Source organism: Phyllostomus hastatus, unplaced genomic scaffold, assembly GCF_019186645.2.
Source record: "Phyllostomus hastatus isolate PE091 unplaced genomic scaffold, TTU_PhHast_1.1 phas_contig_80, whole genome shotgun sequence".
Lineage (NCBI taxonomy): Eukaryota > Metazoa > Chordata > Mammalia > Chiroptera > Phyllostomidae > Phyllostomus > Phyllostomus hastatus.
In genome coordinates, this window is record NW_025333960.1 from 35608462 (window position 1) to 35633209 (window position 24748).

The following is a 24748-nucleotide window of genomic DNA, read 5'->3' on the forward strand; positions in this document are numbered from 1 at the left end:
TCTAATTTGTATGATTTTCAAAATGTACTAATATGAATTTCCTCTTGAGGGATCGTTAAGTCAGCCAGACTGAGTTATATTTACGTAACTTGAATAGGGGAAAAGTAAATTATTTGGGACTTTCACTTACCTAGAGCAGGATACCAATGGAAAATTGCTAACAAATATTTCATTAGAGATGCCAAGAAATGAAATTATGGGAAAATCAGATTCAAAGTAATCAACAACTTTGTGTCTCTGTTTTCAAACTCCTAAGGCTATTTTATTTATAATCATACAAAGGTATGACTTCAGCTCTTTGTCAATATGGGATCTCAAATGATGAATGTGCCTCGTGGATACCTAAAGGAGCCATCATTACATTCTTCTCCTTTATTCCTCTTGAAGGAGCCATTTATGACTTATTCACATATATTGCCCTACTCAAGCCATTAAATGTGAGAGTCTAGTGAGTAAAAGGCAGGTATTTGAAACAGCAGTGCGTATAAAGCTTAAATAATGATGGAAAATAATGGAATGATTTTTGATTTCACAACTGATATATTATACAGTCAAATTTTCCAACAAGATAAAAAATTCAGAGCTTCTGCCCAGAGATTTCTCCTCTTCTATAACTTATAGTAGGTTATGCAAGTTACCAACATTCCAGAATCAAGATATTAAAGAAATGGATTTAGAGGATTATCAGACGTAGACTGTAGTTAATCACTTTTATAATTTTACAAAGTGATTATTTTTTGCTTCAGATACAAAACTCAACTCCTTGGGGAAGTGCTTTCTGATTAAAAACATACTAATTGCCCGCACTTAAATTATACTAATTCAGTTCAACTGATGAAGAGGTCTTGCTGAATTATGGGAAGTTTAAAAATGAGTACATTTTTGCCCTGGCTGGCATAGCTCAGCGGATTGAGCGCGGGCTGGGAACCAAAGTGTCCCAGGTTCGATTCCCAGCTAGGGTACATGCCTGGGTTGCAGGCCATAACCCCCAGCAACTGCACATTGATGTTTCTCTCTCTCTCTCTCTCTCTCTCTCTCACTCTCTCTCTCTCCCCCTTCCTTCCCTCCCTAAAAATAAATAAATAAAATTAAAAAAAAATGAGGGCATTTTTAAAACTTCAATAGTAATATTCAAACACATATCCTGAAGGATTTGCAGGAAGAGATACAATTATTTATAGAATGATGTTTTATATTCATAGTAGAACCTTGAATTAAAATTGCTAGATGAGGATCATACCCATTGTAGGTGAGGGTAAGACGTGTTCAGGGTGAGTAAATAAAATGGGTATGGGAGGAGGCGTAGTGAAAGGAATTCACAGTCTAAACAAGCAGACAAACATGAGGGGCCCAGAGGCTATGTTTTTGTAGACCATGAAATAATGCTTTATGTGTATTCGATGCCAATGTGTTTTTAAATAAATGGTATGACAGACTCTGCTTGGAAATTTTCAACGGATTCTTTAAAGTAGCTCTTTGAATGAGTAAAGCACTTCTAAAAACATCTTTTCTGCTTTGACTGAGGAAGAAAATATGTTCCCAAGTGATGCGATAAAAAGAAAATTTGATGGAAGAATGAAACATGGCTGGATTTTTTATTCTAACAATAGTTTGAGTCTTTGGGTCTCAGTTTCCTCATTTACAAAATGAGGGTGGTGAACAAAATTATATTCATACTTAAGAGTCCTTTCCAAAGGCACCATTAACATAGTTACTTCTGTAATGCAAGATCCAGACACTGATAAAGCGAGCAAATAACCAAATAAAAACACACAGTCACATCAGTTATGTTTTCCAGAGCATAGTTTTCATCATGCAGTAGATAGTCACATCAGTTATGTTTTCCAGAGCATAGTTTTCATCATGCAGTAGATGTTCATTACTGGACCCTAAAATCAACATCAACTTAATGTATTTCAACCATCATTGATCAAAAATAGAATAAAATAGGAAATATGAGAGGTCATGGCAAGAAGGACAAATATTGTTTCTTGAAGCTCTTATTGTGGTAGCTTATATATTATGTATTAATGCGTGCTTGTACTGAGTCATAGTGTACAACATATTTGTTTTCCATTGATGTCAACAATATTTATAAGCCCCTTATTTAGAATGCCTTTATTTGCGCTAAAGGAGAAAAAAGGCTTTTACTTACCAATAGTGGGGTCATGGTAATCAGGGAACTGATGACTAATAAACTGCATCGTCATTGCTGAAAAAAAATAAATTCAACTTAATAAAAATTCACCAATTTTTCAATAAGATAGTCATGAATGTACCCCATCAGTCTTTTAATAGGTTCTAATGAGTGACTTGTTTCTGTGAGTAACTAATTCTGTGAGTAACTAATTATACAACATGAACCACAAAATGATGGTAATAAGAAAAAGCTCCAGAGGAAAATCATGCACCTAGAGTAAAAAATAATGCCAGATAATTCTCTGGAATAAATATGTTCAAATTTTAAGCGTATTTTAATAAAATAAGAAGGCTCTTGATATAATGGGAATGTAAACTAGAGGTAGAATCTTCTGTGTTTGTTCTGGTTAAACAGCTGGTATTGGTTGGGAAGATCTTTTTACTAAAGGCCCTATACATTCCCGGGTACTTAACTTCCTCATCTTCAAAATAAAAAGATAATCTCTGAGGGCTCTATTGGTAATAAACTATCATATCAGTTTTTATCCTTATCTTTTCACATTTGAAAGTGTTTGCCACTTTTATTTTGTCTAATCCATGCTATTCAGAACCCTTAATTTTTATTACTTTTTTTGATATCTCATAAATTCTCCACATTCTTCTTAAATATATATATTTATAATACACTTTCAATGCTCCTCTTGTAAAGTTTCCTCATGTAAATTTTCACTACTAATTACTAGGAGATAAGGGCATTCTGAAATAAAGGCACAAACTTGGGAAAAAATAGGGTATAATATTTCTCTCCCTATTTTTTCTTCTGTGTGTGTGTATATCTGAGAGAGACAGAGACAGAGACAGAGAGAGAACTCTATTGTTGACCAAGCGTGAGTCACACTCCTCTGAGTCCTCTTCTCAGCAAGGCAATGACATTGGCCCCTGTCCTTGCTATGCTAGTATACCTTGGTTGTAGCAAGAATCCTGCTCAGATTAGTGAGACTCTCCCATTCTTGATATCTGATCACTCTCAATATCAGATCAAATTCCTTATCCTCCAACCTTTTAAAAGATGTAATTAAATGTATTGGGGTAACTCTTGATGTCTGATCATGGTGGCCTGTTTTCAGCAAGAATGATTTCAAGTTCATTCAGCAAGCATTCCCCCTACTCTTGATGTCTCCTTCTCTTAATTTTCCATCCAACAGTGCCCACCCCTACTCCTTATCTATAAATCCCCCCCCTTTCCCTTTTATTTGGAACTGGGTCCAGTTTTACAATGAGTTCTCTTTTCCCTCATTGAAATAGTTCCTGAATAAAATCTATTTTTACCACTTTACTGTTTGGCTCTGGCTCCCTTTGACAGTGTGTACATGGCTTCAGCTAATGTTCAGAGCAGGGAACACAGTTAAATTCAACAAACCTGTACAAGGCACTAGTCTTGCTAACACTGCTGAGAAATAAAAAGAAATGGAACCTGAGCCAGTGAAACAGAATTTCTGTTTACATTTTAACGCTGTTTTCCTCCTGTCTTTGCACTGACAAAAGGAAGCCTCCAGATGAAAGTACTACTCAGTTTGATAGTTGAGGGCAAGTTTTTGAAATGCAAATCAACATACCTTACAGAGAGCATATTTCAGGTAAACAAACTGAAAGCAGCATGTGTATTAGGTGGAACTCAAGAAGAATTTGGAAAATGTTTCTCATGGGTTTTAAAATAGCAGTCTCCTCTGCTGAGTCGCCAGCTGGTTTACTGTCACAGAGGTCAGATGCCCGTCCCATAATAAACTATTGGCTTGACTAGTCCATCAACTAAATTTCAAAGATAGCTCAGACTCAGTAAATTTAAAAATAAAATGAAGATATTCCCACTCCACCCTGTTCAAAACAAAGAGATATGCAACTAATGTGATGAACAGCCTCACCATCCATCCTTTGACAGTCAATTATTTAGGCTAAAATCTTAAAGATGTCTTTGGACACTTCCCCTCTCGTGTCCTCCATCTGCTCAACATAAGTTTTTAGTTTTACCTCCAAAATAGCTTCCAAATAATTCTTGATTCTTTCTGATATTCTTCTAGTTCAGAACCTTATATTTCTCTTGAAAGTCTCTATTGCATGCAATAGACAGAAAACTGAATTCTCTGTAGCTATTTTCTTTCCATTCTGTTAGAACTTTCATGATGGTTCTAGAATCATCACTTTAAAAATAATTATATCATTCATATGTCGCCAACTATTAGGATAAAGACCACAGTCATTAACGTGTCAATGGGTACATGATAGCATGTACCCATCAAACCTTTTCAGTCTGGAGTTACATCATCATTACCCAAACAGTTACTGTGTTCTCAGACTTACTGAAGTACTTTCCTCCACAAGTATGCCTCATCCTATGGCTTAGAATGGCCTTCACCTTCTCCTTCATTTTGTTATCATACTAAAAAATGTTCCCCTTGACCAAACTTGAGCCAGGCTCCTCTGAACCTTCCTCTAAATTAGGTCTTGACTTTCAGCTTGTGTGTTCATCTCTGCTTCACCCAGTTGTAGCAAAAATCTTGCTGAGTCAGTTTTAAGTGAATTCCCCACATTAGATATTTGATCACCCACAAGGCTTGTTCCCCAACATTCCCTGGCCTACCTTCAGGAATTATTCTGTTAAATCTGATTAACCAGAATCCTCATTACTCTTGTTGTTTCCATTTTAGTAATTTTCCATGCACTGACCCCTACCCTATGCCTTGGGTATAAATTCCCACTTGTCCCTGCTGCATTTGGAATTGAGACCAGTTGTAAACTGAGGTCTTTTTCCTCCATTGTAATAGATCCTGAATAAAATCTATTTTTAATGCTTTAATTACTGTCCAGCTGTGGTTTCCTTTAACAATGCTAATAATGATCCACATCTTTGCACAAATGTCATACTACCCAATCAACACATTGAAACTCTTGATCTATCAGGTGCCAGTGCACGACAGTCATGGAAACTACCAAGAAGTGTTAGAAAACATTGTGTGTAATTATGGCCTTAAGTTAATTACCATAAACTCAGGAAAGCATTTGGAGAATATATATATTTAATATTAGACAGTAGAAACACAGAACCAGTATCAGAAATAAATGAATCGGTCAAGGATTTATGTGTTACAATTATTTGTAAGAACACCTAGCATATATTTAGATGAAGGACTTTGTGCTTTAATGGAAACCTGCTGCTTATTGTATAATTGAAAAAGCCCTTCAATCTCAAATCTTCTGATCTACCACTGAGACAAAAGCAAAGAGAGATCCAGCTGAGCTTTGTTCCAGAACTTCAAAGATAATTTTAGAAAGATTGATTTGTAAAAGTTTCTTTTGTGTTTTAGAAAGTAGATGCCTGATAGGAAATCTCAGAAACATTTCTTTTTGCAGAGATAATATGTGAAATAAACAATTTTTGAAAACTCTCACTGAAATATCTGTCAAGTTTAATCTGCTAAATGCTGCCAATTGAACTGGGGATGAAATTTTAGTCTTTCTGTGATGTATAGGCTTACATCCTCAAAAATTTGGGATCGTATTTTCCTTTGTTAAAGAGTCATTCTGTGAGAAAATCAATTGCAATTTCTCCTCTATTTTTATCATGCATTTTAATTGTATTAACTTCATACTATCATAATACATTGGTTTTTAAGAACCTAATAAAAATAAAGGTCTATGTCTCCTTTCCAAAAGGTACATTCACATATACCTATGTACACAATATTGAATGATAAGGAGGGATCAATAGATCCTTAGTAAAAACATGTGTCCAGCAAATACCCACACATCATAAATGAGCTTTTTATTTAAAAAGAGGACATCCGTGTATAATGTGATACAAGGGCATCTGAGAACTCCAGCTTCAAATCTGCCCCTAATGAATTCCTAGTGTTCAGTTTAGATGTTAATTTTTTATTATGTATATATATATTTTAAAGATTTTATTTATTTATTTTTAGAGAGGGGAGGCGCGGGAGAGAGAGAGAGAGAGAGAGAGAGAGAGAGAGAGAGAGAGAGAGAGAGAGACATCAATGTGCGGTTGCTGGAGGTTATGGCCTGCAACCCAGGCATGTACCCTGGCTGGGAATCGAACCTGGGACACTTTGGTTCCCAGCCCGCACTCAATCCACTGAGCTACGCCAGCCAGGGCTTTATGCATATAGTTTTAAAAATAAAAGATTTCTTTGATGAGGCATACATACTTCCTAACACTTCAATGTCAACCAGTAAAATGGATCAAGTTGACAAAACCTACCTGGCAAGCATAACAAAATAATATTCAATATATTTAGGAAAGATATAGGGAAGTAGGGCAAGATATTAGAAACAAATTCTAAAAATATTATCCTAGAACTTACCCTGGCTGTGGGTTTGCTATTCTGTAAAGGATAGCCAGATTCATCTTGGAAAAATTTGAACATGAACAATCTCACATTGAGGCCAGGATAACTTTTCCATACACTTTAGAAAATCTGCTAAGTGAGCAGAGTCAGAACATTTCTCAGGGTTGACCCTGTCGTCTTTCACTAATGGAAGAGTCTTTTTGTATGTATGCATTTGAAATAGTTAAGGAATGGTCTACAAAGTTCTGAACCTCTGAATGCTATAAGGATGGATTTATTGTGTTCAGAGAGTCACTCAGTCAAAATCATTGCCAATGTACATTTAGCAATTCTTGTCTCTGAAACTCTAAAACTGAACTCAGCAGGAGTCCATTAGCCAGAAATAATTATGCTGAGGAAGGTGTGAAATAATGGGAGGCAAGCACAAGACTCAGTTGGATTTCATCAAGTATCTTAGGGATATTAGTCAAAATAGAATTGTGTATATGAATCTGGCAAATACCTGTTTTTGACCACTGAACCTGTTCAAAGTGAAGCATTATGGAATCTAGCTATCATTTGATTTTAGGAAGGCTGTTGATTTTCACAGGTTAATCTTATACTCTTCTACCTTTTTAAAATATTTTATTATTTGAGTATTTTACCATGATATCTAGAAGTTTCAGTTCCTATCATATCATCTACAATTAGAAATAGTTTCCAATTTTAATTTTCATAATTTATCTTGTGTTGTCATTGGATGTTCATTCAAGACAATATTAAATAGTGCAGGTAGTGATCATCTTTTATTTTTTTCTTGACTTTAGTGGAAGTAACTTTTTATTTCTTCAGTAAGCTACTGGCATCCATATGGTGATACATTTACATAATTCATCATATTATGAAAAGCCATTTCTGCATTTTTAAAACTTCAGAAGGAATAGCTGTATTTTTCAAAGGAATATTCAGTTTAATGGAGATAACCATGTGATTTTTTTCTTAAGAACTATTACTATGATTATATGTTAACAGACATATTAACATTGAACCAATCGCACATTCTGGTACTACAACCTATTTGGTCATAATGCCTTATTTTTTAATGAGGTGTTAGAGTGTGCTAATAATTTATTTAGTATTTTTAAATTATAATCTATAGGTAATACGTGTCTGCATTTTCTTTTTTTTTCATTTTTTTTATTGTTGTTCACATACAGTTGTCTCCACTTTCACCCTGAATTTTTTTTTGGGGAGGGGGAGGTTATCTTTACTAGGATTAAGTATCAATCCTGTGCTTCAATTATAAAATAATGTAGGAGATATTGTATTACTTTCTATGCTCCAAAATAATTTATATAACATTGGAACTACATGGTCTTAAAAGTTTGGTAGAATCTGCTGTGAAACCATCCTGACCTGTTTGTTACCTTTTTAATAGAGGCATTTTCTTAATAACTTTTCTCTATTCTGCATATATTTGTCTATTTATGTTTCTAACTGAACTGGAATAATTTTAAGAAAATGCATTTTCCTAAGAACTTACCCATCTAGCTTTCTAATTTTATTTTAAAAGAAGTATGCAAGCTTATCTCATGATTATCTAAATGCCCATTGCATCTAGTTATTACCTCCTTGTAATTTTTTATGTTTGCTGGCTCCATTTTTATTTGTTGAAACTAGCTAGTAATTTGACTCTTTTGTTGGTATTTTTTAAAAATGTAATTTTGATTTCAATATGATCTTTACTGATTTTGCCCAAAGCCCACTGATTTTTTTTTTCTACCTTGCTGTTTTGCATTAATTATTTCCTCAGGCATGGCTTTTATTTAGATTTACTTTTTGTTAACTCATTTTTTATTCTTTTAATTTTTGTTGGTAAAACATATGTTATTTAAATCATTTTTATTGTTATTCTATTACAGTTGTCCCAATTTTTCTCCCTTTGCCCTCCTCCACCCATCCCACACTCCCCTCCCAAAGTCAATCCCCACACTGTTGTCCATGTCCATGGGTCATTCATACATGTTCTTTGTCTAGCCCCTTTCCCTTCTTTCCACTATTATCCCCCTCCCCTCTCCCCTCTGGTCACTTTCAGTCTGCTCCATGTTTCCATGCCTGTGGTTCTATTTTGTTTGTTAGGTTATTTTGTTCATCAGATTCCTCTTATAGGTGAGATCTTATGGTATTTGTTATTCACTGACTGGCTTATTTCACTTAACATAATATTGTTCATAAAACATTTTTAGATAATGAATTGTCCTCTGACATCTGTTTAATATATTCCTCATGTATTATGATATTATTTTTCAGAAATTTATAATTTATATTTGTATTTTTATTTCAACTATGAATTGATAAATAAAAATCATTTCTGAATTTCCAAGTGGAAGAGACTTTTGCTTATTTTATTTTCAAGTTCAGTTTGTTGTCCTGTGATTACAGAGCATTATTTGTAATATTACCACTTTATATAATTTACTAAAATTGTTGGTGTCTTACTATATAATTAATATATTTGATAAAGTATATTATAAGAAGGTAGCACTGATACAGGCATCAGTAAAATTTATTTTGTTGATTATATTTTAACTCTTATATCCTAATTTTTTATACTGTTCTTTCTTTTATTGAGAATGACATATAAACTCACCAATTAGAGAAAATGGCTATGTTATTTGATGCATAACTATTTTTAACAGTAATATTCTCTTTGTACTTTGTGGCTTTTATTATTAAAAAGTATTATATTTACTCCTATGATCCATTTTAAGTTAATTTTTTGACCTCTATAAGGTCTGTGACAAGATACATTTCTTTCCATGTTGGATGTTTAGTTGTTCCAGCACTATTTATTAAAGAGACTGTCTTTGCTCTTTTTTATTGTCTTTACTCCTTGTCAAAGATAAATGGACAATTTTAATGGTTCTCTGTTTCTGGGATCTCTATGTCACTTATATATTTGTATACTCTTTCACCAATACCACATTGTCTTGATTACTGTAGTTTACCGTATGCCCTGAAGTCAGGTAGCATCAATCCTCCAACTTTGCTCTTCTTCTTCTATGTTGTGTGACAATTCTGAGTCATTTGCCTCTCCATTTAAATTTTACAATCAGTTTGTTGATACCCATATGATAACTTGCTGGGATTTAGTTTGGGGTTGCATCAAATATGTAGATTAAGTTTGGAAGATCTATATCTTAACAGTTTGAGATTCTTAATCATGAACATGGAATATCTCTCCACTTATTTAATTCTTTGAATTTATTCTTCCAAATTTTATACTTTTCCTCAGATAGCATTGTATATATTTTGTTAGCTTCCCCACTTCATTCTTTACAACAAAATGACAGAAGAGTGAAGAGAGAGAATTCATGGAGGATTATATGTGGAGATTTTTGGAAAAAAAGTCCTTCAAATATTGTGCATTACTTTATCCACCTTCTTTTGTCATCCAGTTGCTTGGCTCCATGTAACAGTTATGAGACTCAGGTGCATGTCAGAAAGAAAAGGAAATGGGTCTTGGTGAGCACATGGTAGACTCTAGCATATGAAGAAAAGGACAGTGAGAGGAAATAAGAAAACAACAAATGAAAGAAAATAAAATGTCACCCTCTTCCACTGTCCAGAAAAATCTTTCTCTAGAAAAATTAATTAGAGCTTAATGCTATTTTTCCTTTTCCTAATGCTATCTTAGAAGGTTACACCTAAAAATTTTAAATAAAGTACCTTTTAATTTTTGTTGAGTACCTCAAAAATTATTATGACAGATTATACTTCTTTAAAATATTTAGGTGACAGCAATCTACATAGTGGAAATCTAGAAAGAATTTTATAGATTTAATAATTCATTAATTAGCTAAGAATATGTCTTAAATTTTGGGTAAAGTGTTTTTTATTTTCAGGTCAACTCTGAGGCCATAATGAAAAAAATTGGGATAGGAAATAGCGATAGGAAGTTTGCACACTTCATGTGTATAAATGTTTCTCCTTATGTTTATTTGTCTCTCACTGGCTTTATGGATACAGAGAAAGTACAGAGAGAATGCAAATAGAGAAGACATTTACAGGTCAGACAAGGTGAGTCATACACTGTCACTTTAACAAAGTAATTAAGGATGAAACTAAATAATATTTGGTAGACTCAGCCCCTGCCTTTTGATTTCTGGAAGTATTGCAGTTAGTGGATGACCTATGTTAGCAAACAAGAATACTTTTTCCACCACAGAAATGAACATTTACTTAACATTAAGCTGAAGATAACATCAGTAAGTACCTGATGTATTTTTATATCAAAGACACTTTTGCTTTATTAGTGGCCATACTATTAACATATGTTATGTAAATGCAGTGCTTGCCCAGACCTTATAAAATATTCATTAAATGCATATAGTAAATAATGGGCAATCACATCTTCAATGTTCATACAAAACTTGTGGTGAAAGATTACATACAATCATTTTTTAAAGCAAACCCATTTGGACTGAACTCTTCTTTCTCATGCATATGTTTTTTATTTAAATTTCCATTTCGTTATTCAGATATTCTGATAATTTACTATTTCATTTTAAAGTTTAATTTAAACCAACTGTTTCTTGTTTGCATAATTCAACATTAACCATCAAATTTACCTATGTGAAAAAATGGACAATATTACACATCACCCTCCCTGGAAAGTCAGTGGTATTTGCCCAGAGGCAGAGGCAGTCAGTTATGAGAAAGGGAAATTACAGAAAGAAAAGAGTCATTTTCTACAGAATCTGTAAGAGATTAAAGCATTGCATAATATCACAATATTTCATTTTTACACTTCTTGCCTCCCCGACCCCCAAAAAAACAAAGAGAAAATAAATTGGGTATCCATGGAAAAGTATTAAACTGACACACCCTGGAGAATGATATAGTTTAATTACACCATTATTTAATTATAATTACGTGAGTGAGATAGAGGTTGGTAAGTCACTGCCTTCCTTTTGGGACTTGAAGACCTTTCAGTGGAGTAGGACAGGTGAGATGGAAGTCCGGCCACTGATATTTAGTCCCTCCTCACTCAGTTTGTTGTGGTACCTTGATAAAACTACTTAACCTATCTGTCAGTTTTCTTGTCTGGAAAACAAGAGGAGGAAGGAAAGGCAACTTACAGCTGCACCCAGAGTAAGCATTCTGCAATACCTCTTCCTTCCCTCATCTCATCGTCCTCACCATCATCATTACTGATTTGTCATCCATTTAGGATCTGGTTCTGTTCATTGTTCTCTAATTTAGTTTTCTATTTAGTCATTCTTTTCTACCCACATTGGATATCTGGGACTGTTTTAAATCTTTCCGGCCATGAGACTTCCAAAGGAAGAGCCTTTGTTGGTGCTGTTTCCTCTGCCAGAATGCTCTTCCCCCAGATAAGTGCTGGGCTTGCCTCTTTCAGTATATTATTTGTATGCAATCTCCTTTGGGAAATGTTCTTTTACCACTGAATTTAAACTGAAACTCATTCCTCCTCACTAGGACGTTCTATGCCTTTTTTATGATGTTCATTCATTCACTCATTTATTCTTTCTTTCATCTGTTCAAAAACATTCATGGCATGCCTGACTCTGCTTTAAATGCTTAGAACACATCCATGAACAGAATGGACCTCAGTCCTCTGGGGGCTTACATTCTAGAAGATGGCAGGAATAAAGAGGGAAACAAAAAATAAAAATGAATACATATTTGACCCCAGTTGGTGTGGCTCAGTTGGTTGCATGACATCCCTTAAACTGAAATGTCATGGTTCCATTTCTGGTCAGGGCACATGCCTGGGGTGCAGGGTCAGTCCCTGGTCAGGGCACTTATGGAAGGCACCTAGTAGAAGTTTCTCTCACACATTGATGTTTCCCTCCCTCTCTTTTGCCCTCTATTCCCTTCTCTCTGGGATAAAAAAAAAAAGGACACATATTTATATACACATTAATAGCATGTTAGGTGGTGACAACTGCCATGAAAAAAGTAAGATAATAATACCCAAAAGTAAGATACCCAATTTATTTTCTCTTACTAAGATCATTATTAAAATATAAAAGAGTTACATTCAGATAAACTTCTGCTAAAAAATGAATGAATATATAATTTCCAAGAAGAATAGGAAAAATGTCACATTTCCACTATTAAAGAACTTGTTCATGTAGTTTTAAAGGGATAATACTGAGTATTGGGTTACTATGTCTTATGTCCCAATGAATAATATATTTATAATAAATATAACATTTGTATTTAAAACATCATTATTTAAAACAAGCTAGAAATTATATCCTTCAAAAGAATTTAAATTTAGGATGAAATACTTAGATAGTAACCTTAACATGTATAAGCTGGGTACCTAATTTTTAAAAATTCCTTTAAAGACAATTTAACAAAAATATTTTAAAGACCATGCAGTGACTTGATGTGGCTTATGGAGCTATCAAGCAAATTGGTGGGGTTGTAAGACTCCAAAGCCAAAGACTTTTCATTGTGTTAGTTGCTTCTTAGTAATTCCTCTTTCTTACCTGAAAATCTCTGCTCTTCATGAGTAGACAACAGACAGTTTTAATGAAAAAATAAATAGCATGGGTAAGTGAGAAATATTTGTTTTATAAATTAATAAAGAAATGAATAAATCTAAAATTATCTCTTGACCTACAGTTAAACTCAGGTGAAAATAGTTGATAGTTCTTTTGTTTTTCCACCAGCACTCACATTTATAAACAATTTCTAAGATGCATAAAGTGGAGAGGCAGAAACAGCCTCATGAGAAGACAGCCTCATGGGATATTTCACAAGGAGGGCATGTCACCCTGCGGAGAACCTCGAGGGAGATGAGGTGGTGACCAACCTGGAATGCCTTCAATCAGGAATGATAAAATCCTTTTCCACTCAAGGTAATAGGGAGGTACTAAGAGTGGTGATAGAATTGGGTCTTCATGGAGTTTGGCAAAGATGTCCAAATGCCCTTCCTTAATTCTCTTTATACCTTTTAGTACTGAGTAGTTTGAACTTTGGGGGAGACTGAAAAGAACACTGACTGAGAAGTTAGGTAGGAGGAAATCCCAATCTCCACTCTAATGCTGCCACTCTTTTTTTTTTTCTCTAATTGATGCAACTCTATAATGAATGGTGTTTTCTCTGGGAGCGTTCAACAGGTTCTAAAATTCTACCAAATTGTCATTGAGGAAGAATATAGCAGTGGTGGTTTGGTGCCTTTTAACTCAAAAGTGTAATTCAACATATTTATATCAGGATGCATGGAACTCAGCAGCCCAGGCCAAAGCCAAAGCTGTGCCTCCAAGAGTTGGATTCTCTCCACCAGTTACTATTTTCTTAGAACAAAAATGTCACACAGCAGCATAGATGGAACTGGAGAGCATTATGCTAAGTAAAATAAGCCAGGAGGTGGAAGACAAATATCATATGATCTCAGCTATAAGTGGGACCTAATCAACAAAACAAACAAACAAGAAACATATAACCACAGCCATTGAAATAAATAAAGAATAAACTTTATTCTTTATGTAAAAATGTTCATGATGTGCTGAACAGCAACCAGAGGGGAGGAGGGATGAGGATAATGGGGGAAAGAAGGGGAAGGGTCATCAAGGAACATGTATAAAGGACCCACAGACAAAGCCAAAATGGGGAAGGATTGAGGATGGGATGTGAGGGTGGGTGGGGTGGGGGAATGTGGTGGTGGGAAAATGGAGACAACTGTACTCGAACAACAATAAAACAAAGAAAACATTTTAAAAAAATAAAATAAAAGGTACATGTAGATATGAGGATGGTTCAAAAAGGGGAAGTTGAGATTTGAGGGTTCATCAAATAGATTAGAAAGTGTCCCTCCCAGTTTGGTTGGGGGATGGTGCTAGACCAGGGAAGAGGATGGGAAATGCCACGCTTACAATTCTCTACTTTGCTCAGGGTTTCCTTTCCCACGTGTTCCTCTGCACGTCCCCTCCTCCTCATCTCCCCATGAACCCTCTGCTAACAGAAAGAATGGTGCTTTCCACAACATTAAAAATTCTATTCATCTTCACGGCGGGATGTTCAAGGATGATTGATGGGACACAAAAAGAAATGATGGATATTAAAACTCACTATTACCAGTCATTACTTATTTGCTCTATGCTGACAGTTTATTTTGTACTCAATGAAACAAAGAAGAAAAATAGAGATTTTCACCTATCATTTCTCAAGTATTGTATCATTTAGGCTAAAACCCATCTCTCTAGGTAAATAAAATACTGTTGAAGCTCTGCATACATTTACTACTATGCGTAAATATATCTTTTACTTCAGCTCCATTCTTAGAGTATAATAATTAATGGAGCCAATTATTAGAGTCTCATTCATGTGAATGGGTGATGATAACCAGAAAATATCCCAAAGTCCTCACATTTATAATGTATATATTGATAATTTGTCAGGGAAGTTATCATAAACATTAATATTTGGTCTATATCAGAGTTTATGTTCTTATTATTTTCTAGGACAGCTATGCCAAAATATGATACCTTAGCATGCTGAATATTTTAAGCTGAAGGAATTTAAAAATGGTGGGTGCGGCTGGAGTCTGGCCTCTCCAGTCTCCCCCTGAAGCAGGTTGTTAGCTCCTCATGTGAGAGCTGCCCTCCCTGTACGCAGAAGAGAGCAGCATCTCTGTGTCCAAAGACAGAGGGCTGCTGAACGCAGTCTGAATAATCAGGCCCCACTAACCACCCCATCTACCATTTTACTACCCTTGTCTCTTATTCTTCTGTTGTATCAGATTTTCCATGACTTGCCATGCTTCATCGAGCCTGCTGTAAAAATGCTTAGACTTAACCACATCTTCAGGTCTTCATTTCCTTATGAAGGTTCCAGTGCCATGTAACACTTATATTAAATAAACTTGTATGCCTTCTCTTATTAATCTGTCCTTTGCCAATCCAATTTACAGGGTCTGAGCCTGAGAAACTACAATGGATAGAGTAAGAGGTTTTTTCTCTCCTGCATCAGTCAGCTGCTCCCTTCACCATCAGGGCAGTGAAGCACATGAGCAGTTTTCTCCTGCCCCATTGAATCTCTCTTCTCTCTGCCTGAAATTCCCCATTCGGGGTGTTGTGTCTTGAATGCTTCTGGGTTCCTGGATGTTCTTCGTAAAATCATCCTTGTATTTTTCTACCGGATTTATAGTCCATGGCACAACAGATGCTTCAGCTAGGGAGAAAATTCTGAAAAGGCACACTTTTTCCATGGCCTTCCCCAGATCATCTTTGATTACATTAGAAATACTAAAAATTATACTAGCCTTTATAACAGTACACATTTTTTTCATTTAGATGTTATTTTAAACCATATGTTCCTTCTTATAACATGTATGAAATGATGTAAGTGTCAAGGCAAAGGGTAAGAGACTGGATTTCGGAAGCAAGATTTAGAACAACCCCGACAGTCTGGGATGATGGAATCAACCCAGAAAGAGGAAAGGTAACTGATTATTGCAAAAGGCTTGCATTTTAGTTCAAATTATCAATTTCACTATTACAAAAGTATGGAATGAGCTAGATCTGGTACATGACAGCTATTCAAGTGAAAAATGACACAGAGGTGACGAATAGGTCCACATAATTATACGACACAAGATAAAATTTGAAGGGAATGTGCAAGTTAGGGTAGATTGTGACTTCATTATTAAATTTCAACAGGTCACTCGTTGGGTTTATTGGATTTGTTATGGTGACATGGGCCAGCCTTCCTGACAAACATGCTTCCTCCCCAACACCACCCGGAGGTGAGGTCTGCCCACAGCTGTGCCTCTTCTGCTGGCCTCCAAATACGGGATGGGACAGGGCCTGGGCCACCTGGTGACAGGAAGCACTGTGCAGGCAGGCAACACGGGTGCTTCCGCTGTCAGCGATGACAGAAATGAATCGTGCTCTTTCTGTCTAGGGCAGTGGTGCCAAACTGTGGCCAAATAACCCCTAGGGGGTTGAGAGACCCTGTCACAGGCTTAATGAGGTTCTCTCTTTTCCACCTTTATAACTTTGTGAGGCTGGGTTTGTTTTCATATGCTCAACTAAAACAACTTACTGTGGCATACTGACTAGAGGGGCAGATAGGAGACTCCAGTGTCTTTAAAGCTAGATTATCTGTGGATATTTTAAAATATGCAAAACAATGCCATTCTTCTAAAATATTTTGTTGTTTTGGAAAATATAGGCTTTTTAATGTTACTTATAAGATATATTTTTAAAAATTATCACTTGTTAAAACTATTTGATAAATTAGTTTAGTTTGATTTTATAAAACCAAATTAGTTTTGTAAAACCAATTTTAATTTATAATGGTACATATTAATAGAAATAACACATATAATTTAAATGCTAAGACCAAAATGTAAGACTACTGATCTAGAGCAAAACCTCAGCCTATAATGAAAATGATGATGATAATGATGATGATGATGATGATGATGATGATGATGATGATGGTGATGATAGCAGGTGGGAAGAACTGTGATTATTAATATATCAGTAACATTTCCAAAGCTCTATAATAAAAGATAAAAGAATATAAAGGCCCACTTGGCCAAGATACTGCAATATGACTCCAGATATACATTTTCGTCCTTCTTATTTCCTTTTGTTTTCTATCTTTTCTTCTCTGTGTTCTATGTCAGATTCACAGCTATTGTGATTGTCTATTTTCCTTTATGCTTTGCATCTTTATCTTTTCCCCTCTCTTTCCTACCCAACTGCTCCTCCCTGTCGTTCTCTTTCTTCTTCTCCAGAACTTGTCGCCATCTTTTTTCAGTTTCACCACTACTATAACGACACACATATCAGATTATGGGATTACAAACAAATTTTTTGTTTAATAAATACAGTTTTAGCATTTTTCTATCAAATCACCCCTTTACTCTCCCCTCAAGATAGCTAAAATTAAAATTTAGTGACATTCCTGAAAACCCAAAGCATGTATTTGAATTCTTCCCTAGAAAATCTTTTTTAACATTCTTAGAAAAGCAAAGAGAAAATAAACATAAAGAAAATTGTTTCAGTTGTGATACAGGAAGTGAGGAGTCTTCAGATGAGAAGGGTCGGTAAAATGTGAAGAACAAAACAAGTAATTCCCGGGACAAAGTGCACAGCCACGGCCCATGGAGAAGGCACATGCCAGACAGAAATTCTCTGCAGTGGAACGTGCCTGGAAAATTTGAGTCAATTTAATGACAGACTTCAGATTTAAAGTTTTTTCTCACTTTGTGTTGACGTTATACTTTTCTTTCCCTTCTCTTAAATTATTACACACAAAACATCAAGGAGGAGAGAGGTTGTACTGTTCAGGCATGTGATGGGGTGAAAGCTGGCTGGTTACGTAAGTGAGTTAAGCCAGACAAAGAAAGTGATATCATTTCTATGTGGAATCTTAAAAACAAGTAAAACTTGTAAAAAAACAAATAGTATGATGGTGGTTAGTAGGGATGTGAAGGAGGGGTGGTGATAAGATTGATGTTAAGGATACAAACTTGCAACGAGTAGTGGATAAGCCATAGTGACTTAATGTACAGCATAAAAATACAGACAACAGTATTGTACTCTAATCGTGTAATGTGGTATGTAGCTACAAAGGCAAGCATATTCAAATACAGTCAGCCACTATGTAGTTAGGCCTGTATGGTTGCTTCTGTACTGAACATGCACAGACATTTTTCCTTATATTTTTTTCCAAAACAATACTGTATAACACCAATTTCATTGCATTTAGATCAGATATTATAAGTATCTACAAACGATTTAAAGTAGACAGGAGGATGTGCATAAGTTATGGGGGGGAGTAGGTTTATAGTTGTGAGTACATGAAACAGAGGTCATTCTTATATTATTATTTTTGTATTATTTTCCATATGAGCAACTTTAACCTACTTTTGTCCCACATTAAATGTAAGTACCATATCATTTCACATAAGGGATTTGAGCATCCCAGGGTTTTAGTATTCATGGCATGGGGGAGTCCTGCATCAATCCCCCATGGATACCCTAGGGATGATTATGTATAAATGTATCAAAGTAACATGTGCACCTTAAATTTACACGATGTTTTATGTTAAATGTATTCAATTTACAATAAAAGACAATAGCGCTCAGGAGCTGAGAGCAAGACTTGAAGCAAGTGAGAGCAGTGAAGTAGCTGCTGATGTGGATGGATTCAGGGACATTTAAGTCACCTTTGCAGTCACCAAGAGAGAATGGAAGGCATGCTGAGCTTCCCATGGTGTGTTGTGCTGGGGCTTGAACTATTTGATTGAGAGACTTTTTGACTTCTAATCCACGTATTTTAGCTATCATTGTATTATATTTCTCAGTGTTATCTTCCACTGGATGTAAAGCTAGATGCAAAGGGACATGAAATCCCAGGACTGTGGCTCCTGTGTGTCTTTTGCATCCATATCAATGGTATCCATTATCAACATGATACTAAGTGTAGCAGGTATTCGGTAAGGATTGGTGACTGACTTGCCACTTGACATAAATAATATGCATCAAAATTTCTGAAACCAGTAATTCAGAGATGGGTGTTGAGATTGTAAGATTATACCCAATCATCACTCTGGTGAAACAGTCAAGGAAACAAGTCTAGAGGATTAAGACATATTCTGGATTGAATCTTAACTCTGTCACATGTTTTTGATTTTAAGAGAGTTAGTAAATAATTTATTCTTTTACGGTTGCCTCCTATATAAAGTCAGTTTAATAATAATACCTACCATTGCGTTGTTATAAAGAGTAAGTGAAATGATATATGTGAAAAACCAACTAATGACTGGGCAATCCTAAATTCTCAATGAACCTTCATTATCAAAATTTAAAAAACTCTTTTATTTGGAATGATTCATATGATTTCTCTTGCTAATATTGTATTGTTGTCTCAGGGTCACATTAGCTAAAATATAATGTTTTTTAAACCACATCTCAAATACACACACACACACACGATACTATTTTCATCTGCTTAAATATAGTATTTCAATCAACTGGTGTTTTGCTTTCATGAGTACGCCCTGTTTGATAGTCCTTTATTATCATGGGAATGCCAGTTGTTCATTTTTCCTTTTTGCTAAATAATGAGTTAGTAGAGAAGAGAATATAATCAAGGTACTGGTTTCTAAAATTTTTCAACCACATGCTACAGTGAATTGAAAAAAAAAGGTCTGAATTTAGAATACACATCCCACTTACTTTGTTAGGGGTGTTTTCTGTTATTGGCTCTCCTTAGTACAGTAATTGTAGCACTATTAATATAGCACTCCAATTCTCGGGAGTGAAAGTAAAGTGAATTATAAAGAGGTAACTTTCAAATCATCATCGACATACATGATGACAGAAAATTGTGGCATGTGAAATGTCTGAAGGACAGCCTGCACTTCCCTTTCATAAACAATGACGCAATAGGAACTACCTGGAATTTGTCCTGGGTTTCATAGAAAGATCATTTGGAAAGAGCTTTCTTAATAGTGTGGCCTTTGGGCTCTGCCATGTACATACGACTGTGTGATATGGCGTGTGGGGAGAAGCCCAGGGGAACTCCTGAAAACGTTATGCATTTCACCTTTTCAGTAACATGATGTAGAACCACTGGTCAATGTATTGGAAGTGCTCAGAGCCAAAAGCCTGGGACTCCATGAAGGCCCAGTACACCTCTCACTCTCTCTCTCTCTCTCTCTCTCTCTCTCTCTCTCTCGCTCTCGCTCTCGCTCTCGCTCTCGCTCTCCAACTTCCCTTAAAGTTTTCACTGTCTCTGCATTGATTCTATAAACAGTCCTTGGCTTCTCCCCCACTTAGTTTGGGGGTGGCAGACAGTCCTGGCTGAGACTCTCATGCCCTGGCAAGGTAGCTGCCAGAACATGTTGTTGTTAACCCCAGATTTTGTCCTTCTGGGGAGGTCAAGGCCAGGCCCCAACTTGGCTTGAAGGGACATTTCCAGTTTTCTTTCTGTCACTTGAGGTATCTGCCTCTGATATTTCACTAATAAACTCAACTTTAAAAAAAGAAAGCTAAAGCCACCTCATTAAATTAATTCAGACAAATGCCCATAATAGTTCTAGTTCAATTTCCTTAACTCTAATCCACAATGACTATACTAGATATAGTTTTGTATTCTACTGTACTTTTATTCAACAAACAATTGCACTACAGTTATGCACTCTGTAAAGTTTTGGGACAAAGTTGAAACAGGCAAACTATCTTCAATGAACTCACAGTTGAGTGATGGACACTGAATGTTATGATAGTTAATCATAGATTCTTATTTCGGCAAAGAAAAGAGGAAGGCAATCTAGCCTTGGAGGTAAGTAATTATTTTTCTGAGAAGACAATCCTGATTCTTGAATAGTAAATGTATGCTAATAATGCACATGGGATAGGAACCAGTGGAGACTTTCAGGCAAAGGAAACAGCATGCTCCAAAATCACGAAGGCTCAGACAACACACTACATTAGGGAATTTCTGGTAATTCAGTACATAGGTGGAAAGCAGGGTGTGGAAGGACCAGGTGAAGGATGGAGAGAAAAGCCAAGGTCATATTGCCAAGGGCTCATTATGCCATGCTAAACATTTAATTTTCTCCTGAAAGCAGTGAGCTAAAAACACCATTAAGAGATGTTTTAGATGGAAGTGACATGTACAGAACTTCATTTTGAAAATAAAATCCACTGGCACAAATGAAGCATAAATAGAAGGAAGCGGCATGACCACGAACAGGGATATCTGGTAGAAAGCTGCCCTGGAAAGAAGCAATGAAGACTTGACATAAGGCTCCAGCAGCAGGAGTTTGAGGGACAAATGGAATTAATAAATATTACTGAAATAGAATTTGTATGAATTAGAGACCAATTAAATATATGTAGAAGACAGTTATTAAATGTAGGTGGAAGAGAGTTATTTTTCCGGATGGAAAAATAGCATGGTGCCCTTTGATGAGAGACACAGTAATGGGACTGGGTTGGAAAAGATAATGCATTTTCATATAGCATAGATTCAGTTTAAGGTTCCTGTGGGCATCCATTTAAAAACTGGACATATGGGTCTAGAAATCAGGAGGTGATCCCTCAAATATCCTTTAAACTGATATTATAATTCAACTTACAAAAACATACCTAAGAGAAACACTTCAACATTAACTATGTGTTAACCATTAGTGTAAGTCTGAATTATTCAACAAATGAATATTATTTAAGTATTTGTTATATACATTGCTCTTGCTTTGAAGCAGCTCATTAATGCAAAAGGAATATACCAGTAAGCTCTGATGTCCGATAATAAATCCATAAGATAGGAAATTAGAAATGCTAAAAGAAATGTTCAATGTTTAAGTCTTTAACATATTTTAGAAGACCCCTTTACTCCTTTTTTTTTACAGATAAAATTGGAACTTTTGCAAACTAGAACCTCCTTTAGCCTCCTGTGGTTTCCACTCCCTATCTTCTTGTGTGTTTTTTAGATTATCACAAGACTCCACATATCCTGTATGACACAGAGACAGACAGGGTATGAGGGCTCTACCAAAGTTTTACAAGCCAAGTATTGCTAGACAATAGCTCTCTGGACAATGGCATGCTTCTCTCATGAATTTATCTTCAGCTTTTCCTCTTTTTACTGCCATTGTCATTTTATTCAACAATGGCTAATAGATAACAATCAAGTCCTTTTTCCTTCTCACAATGACAATCTTTAATTACTGCATTAACTTTTATTACATATATAATTAAAAAGTTAAATAAAATAGTACCATTGATATATGTGAAAACTATAGGAACCTAAATCATTAAAAATATGGATGCTCAAAGAAATTTAATTAGGATTATGTAAAGAATAAAGATATATGTATGGGAACGATTTATTACTTGAACTTATTTGTTTCTATTATAATATCCATGGTGACTCATATAATTTGAAAACAGAGGATTCTATCTCTGAACTCTAACTTCCTGAATTCTTCACAGGATTTGTCAGATAATCATCCATACTGGACTCTAATTTCCTCCTGTCTACACTCAACATTTAGCTTAGTTTGGCTTCTTCTTGGAGAACTTCCCTAATGCTTCCAAACTTCGGTGGTTCTAAGTACCTTTAGCACATATTCTCTGTCTCCCTTCTCTCTTTCTTCATACAAACATGCATGCCTGTGTTCCCAAGAAGCCCATGAAGAAGGCAGGTGGGGAAAGTGGTCAAAAGTGAACAGGAGCTAACAGGTACGTCCTGTCTACCAGGTCCAGCACATCGGATATTTCCTTAAGTCTCAGTACTACTTTTAGGTAGGTATTTTTATTGTAGATGATTAAGTAGGGCATAGAAAAGTTTCAATAACTTCTTGACTGCCTCCTGCCCCAGCTTTTAATAGGAAGCTGGATTTGAATTCAGTGGTTCCTGGTTTGTTCTTCTCCTGTGACCTGTGGCCATCGTGTAGTGGGAGTGACTTTGATGTCGGGGTGCTAGGCTTTAACTTGCAATGCTGCTCCTCACTAGCTGTGTGGACTACCTATTAAACATGTTCCATGTTCTCTACTCAGGATTTCACACAGGCAGGGTTGTAAGCAAGAACCCTCAGCCATGGTATTCATAGTATTCTCACTTTATAAAAAAGAAAATGGAAGCACAGGGAGTTTAGGTTAAGTTGCCTAAGGTCATAGAGTAGGAGGTACAACTGGACTTTAATTCCAGGCTATCCAAACCTGCACTCTGAATCATTATGCTGACCACTATGCCTCTATGGGAAACCTCTTTGAGCAGCAAAAGTTTCCTTATGTATAAAATGCATGTAGAATTATCTTGAGAATTAAATGGGATTATGGGGAGACACTAAGCATAATAACTTGCACATAGTAGTAACTAGAAAAGTAATGTTTGTTTTTATCTTCATTATTTGACTGTGCTGACTAGAGGGCTGGAGGCAGGGATTAGATATTTTTCTTTCATTCAAAAGTGGCTCTGGGTCTTACTTGCTGTGGCTCAGTTGGTTGGGCATCATCCCACAAACCCAAACATCATGGGTTCAATTCCCAGTCAGGACACATACCTAGGTTATGGATGTGGTCCTTGGTCAGGCACATACAGAAGGCAACCTCACATCAGTGCTTCTCCCTTTTTTTCCTTCCCTCCCTCCCCACTCTCTAAAATCAATAAGCATGTCCTAGGGTGAAGATTTAAAAAAGCAGTTCTGTGCATGCAATTGCTGCTTCATAAATACTTTTTTATTTCATTATTTTATATATTGGTTGTTTTGAAAGATGGTGAGGAGTAAAAAGGCAGGGTGTTATCAAATATTGACAGAGACATAAGTCTAGTATTAAATTATATTAGATTTAAACCATAGAAAATAATGGAGCCTTGTTTTATGCTACCATATAAAAAGGAGATCCCTGTGGGAGAAATCTCCTCATTGGATCATACATCCATTTAATAGCAGAAACTATCAATATAATCTATTTCAAAATCTGAGTACTTGCTATACTCATATTTGCCTATAATACAGCAATCTAAATGTATCATGGACTCTGTTCAATCATTTTCTATCATTACTTTCTTTATGATGCTGACATCCAAAGATGCTCACAGAGAAGAAGCTGGTAAGCATTGAGTTTGTGAAATTCCTGACTGTTGGCAATGGTATACCAGAGGGGGAAAAGTTGTCAAGTCAGCCCTTTGTTGAAAGTTAGTTTTACTTTGTTCCCAGCTCCAGTCCTCTAAACATGTGTGTGTGGTTGCAAAGGTAACAAGGCTAGACTGTGCGGTTGGGTTACCCCTCTGGACAATATGGAAGACCTGAAGGTGGACTGGTGATGACATCATCCAGCGAAGGACACAAAGAATTTCAGGATGAGATCTAAAGGTGTCCCTTTGAGGCAATTTATAAATGTGTTACAAATAAGATTAGGAAGATTGCTATATCTCTGAAAGAGGACTAATGTCTAACTCCTGGGAGCTAAAGTGATGATGTCAAGTAACATGTTTTTTTAAAAAAGCAAAATGATATAAGAAAGAAAAAGTTATCTATATAGAATCAAGAAAATTCATTGAAAAGTAATTCTATGCCAGGGTTAATGCAGTAATGACTAAGGGAATAGAAATGATATCTGGAAAATGAGTATTTTAGTCATCGGAAAGTCAGACTCAGAATAATCTCATTGAAATATTCCATACTTTCTTCAATTCCATATCCTCTGTTTGATGTTCTAAAACTGTCTGCTTTCCTATTTTGTTTGCTTGGTACCTTGATA

General features: G+C 35.7%; 1 protein-coding gene across 1 annotated transcript in view; it reads right to left on the reverse strand.

Moving 5' to 3' along the window:
- RIT2 (Ras like without CAAX 2) overlaps positions 1-24748 on the reverse strand; it is a 287905-nt gene that overhangs the window by 216029 nt on the left and 47128 nt on the right. The window contains exon 2 of the mRNA XM_045850204.1: positions 2156-2212. Coding sequence (XP_045706160.1) covers positions 2156-2212 — 57 coding nt within the window. The remainder of the gene's footprint in view (positions 1-2155; positions 2213-24748) is intronic.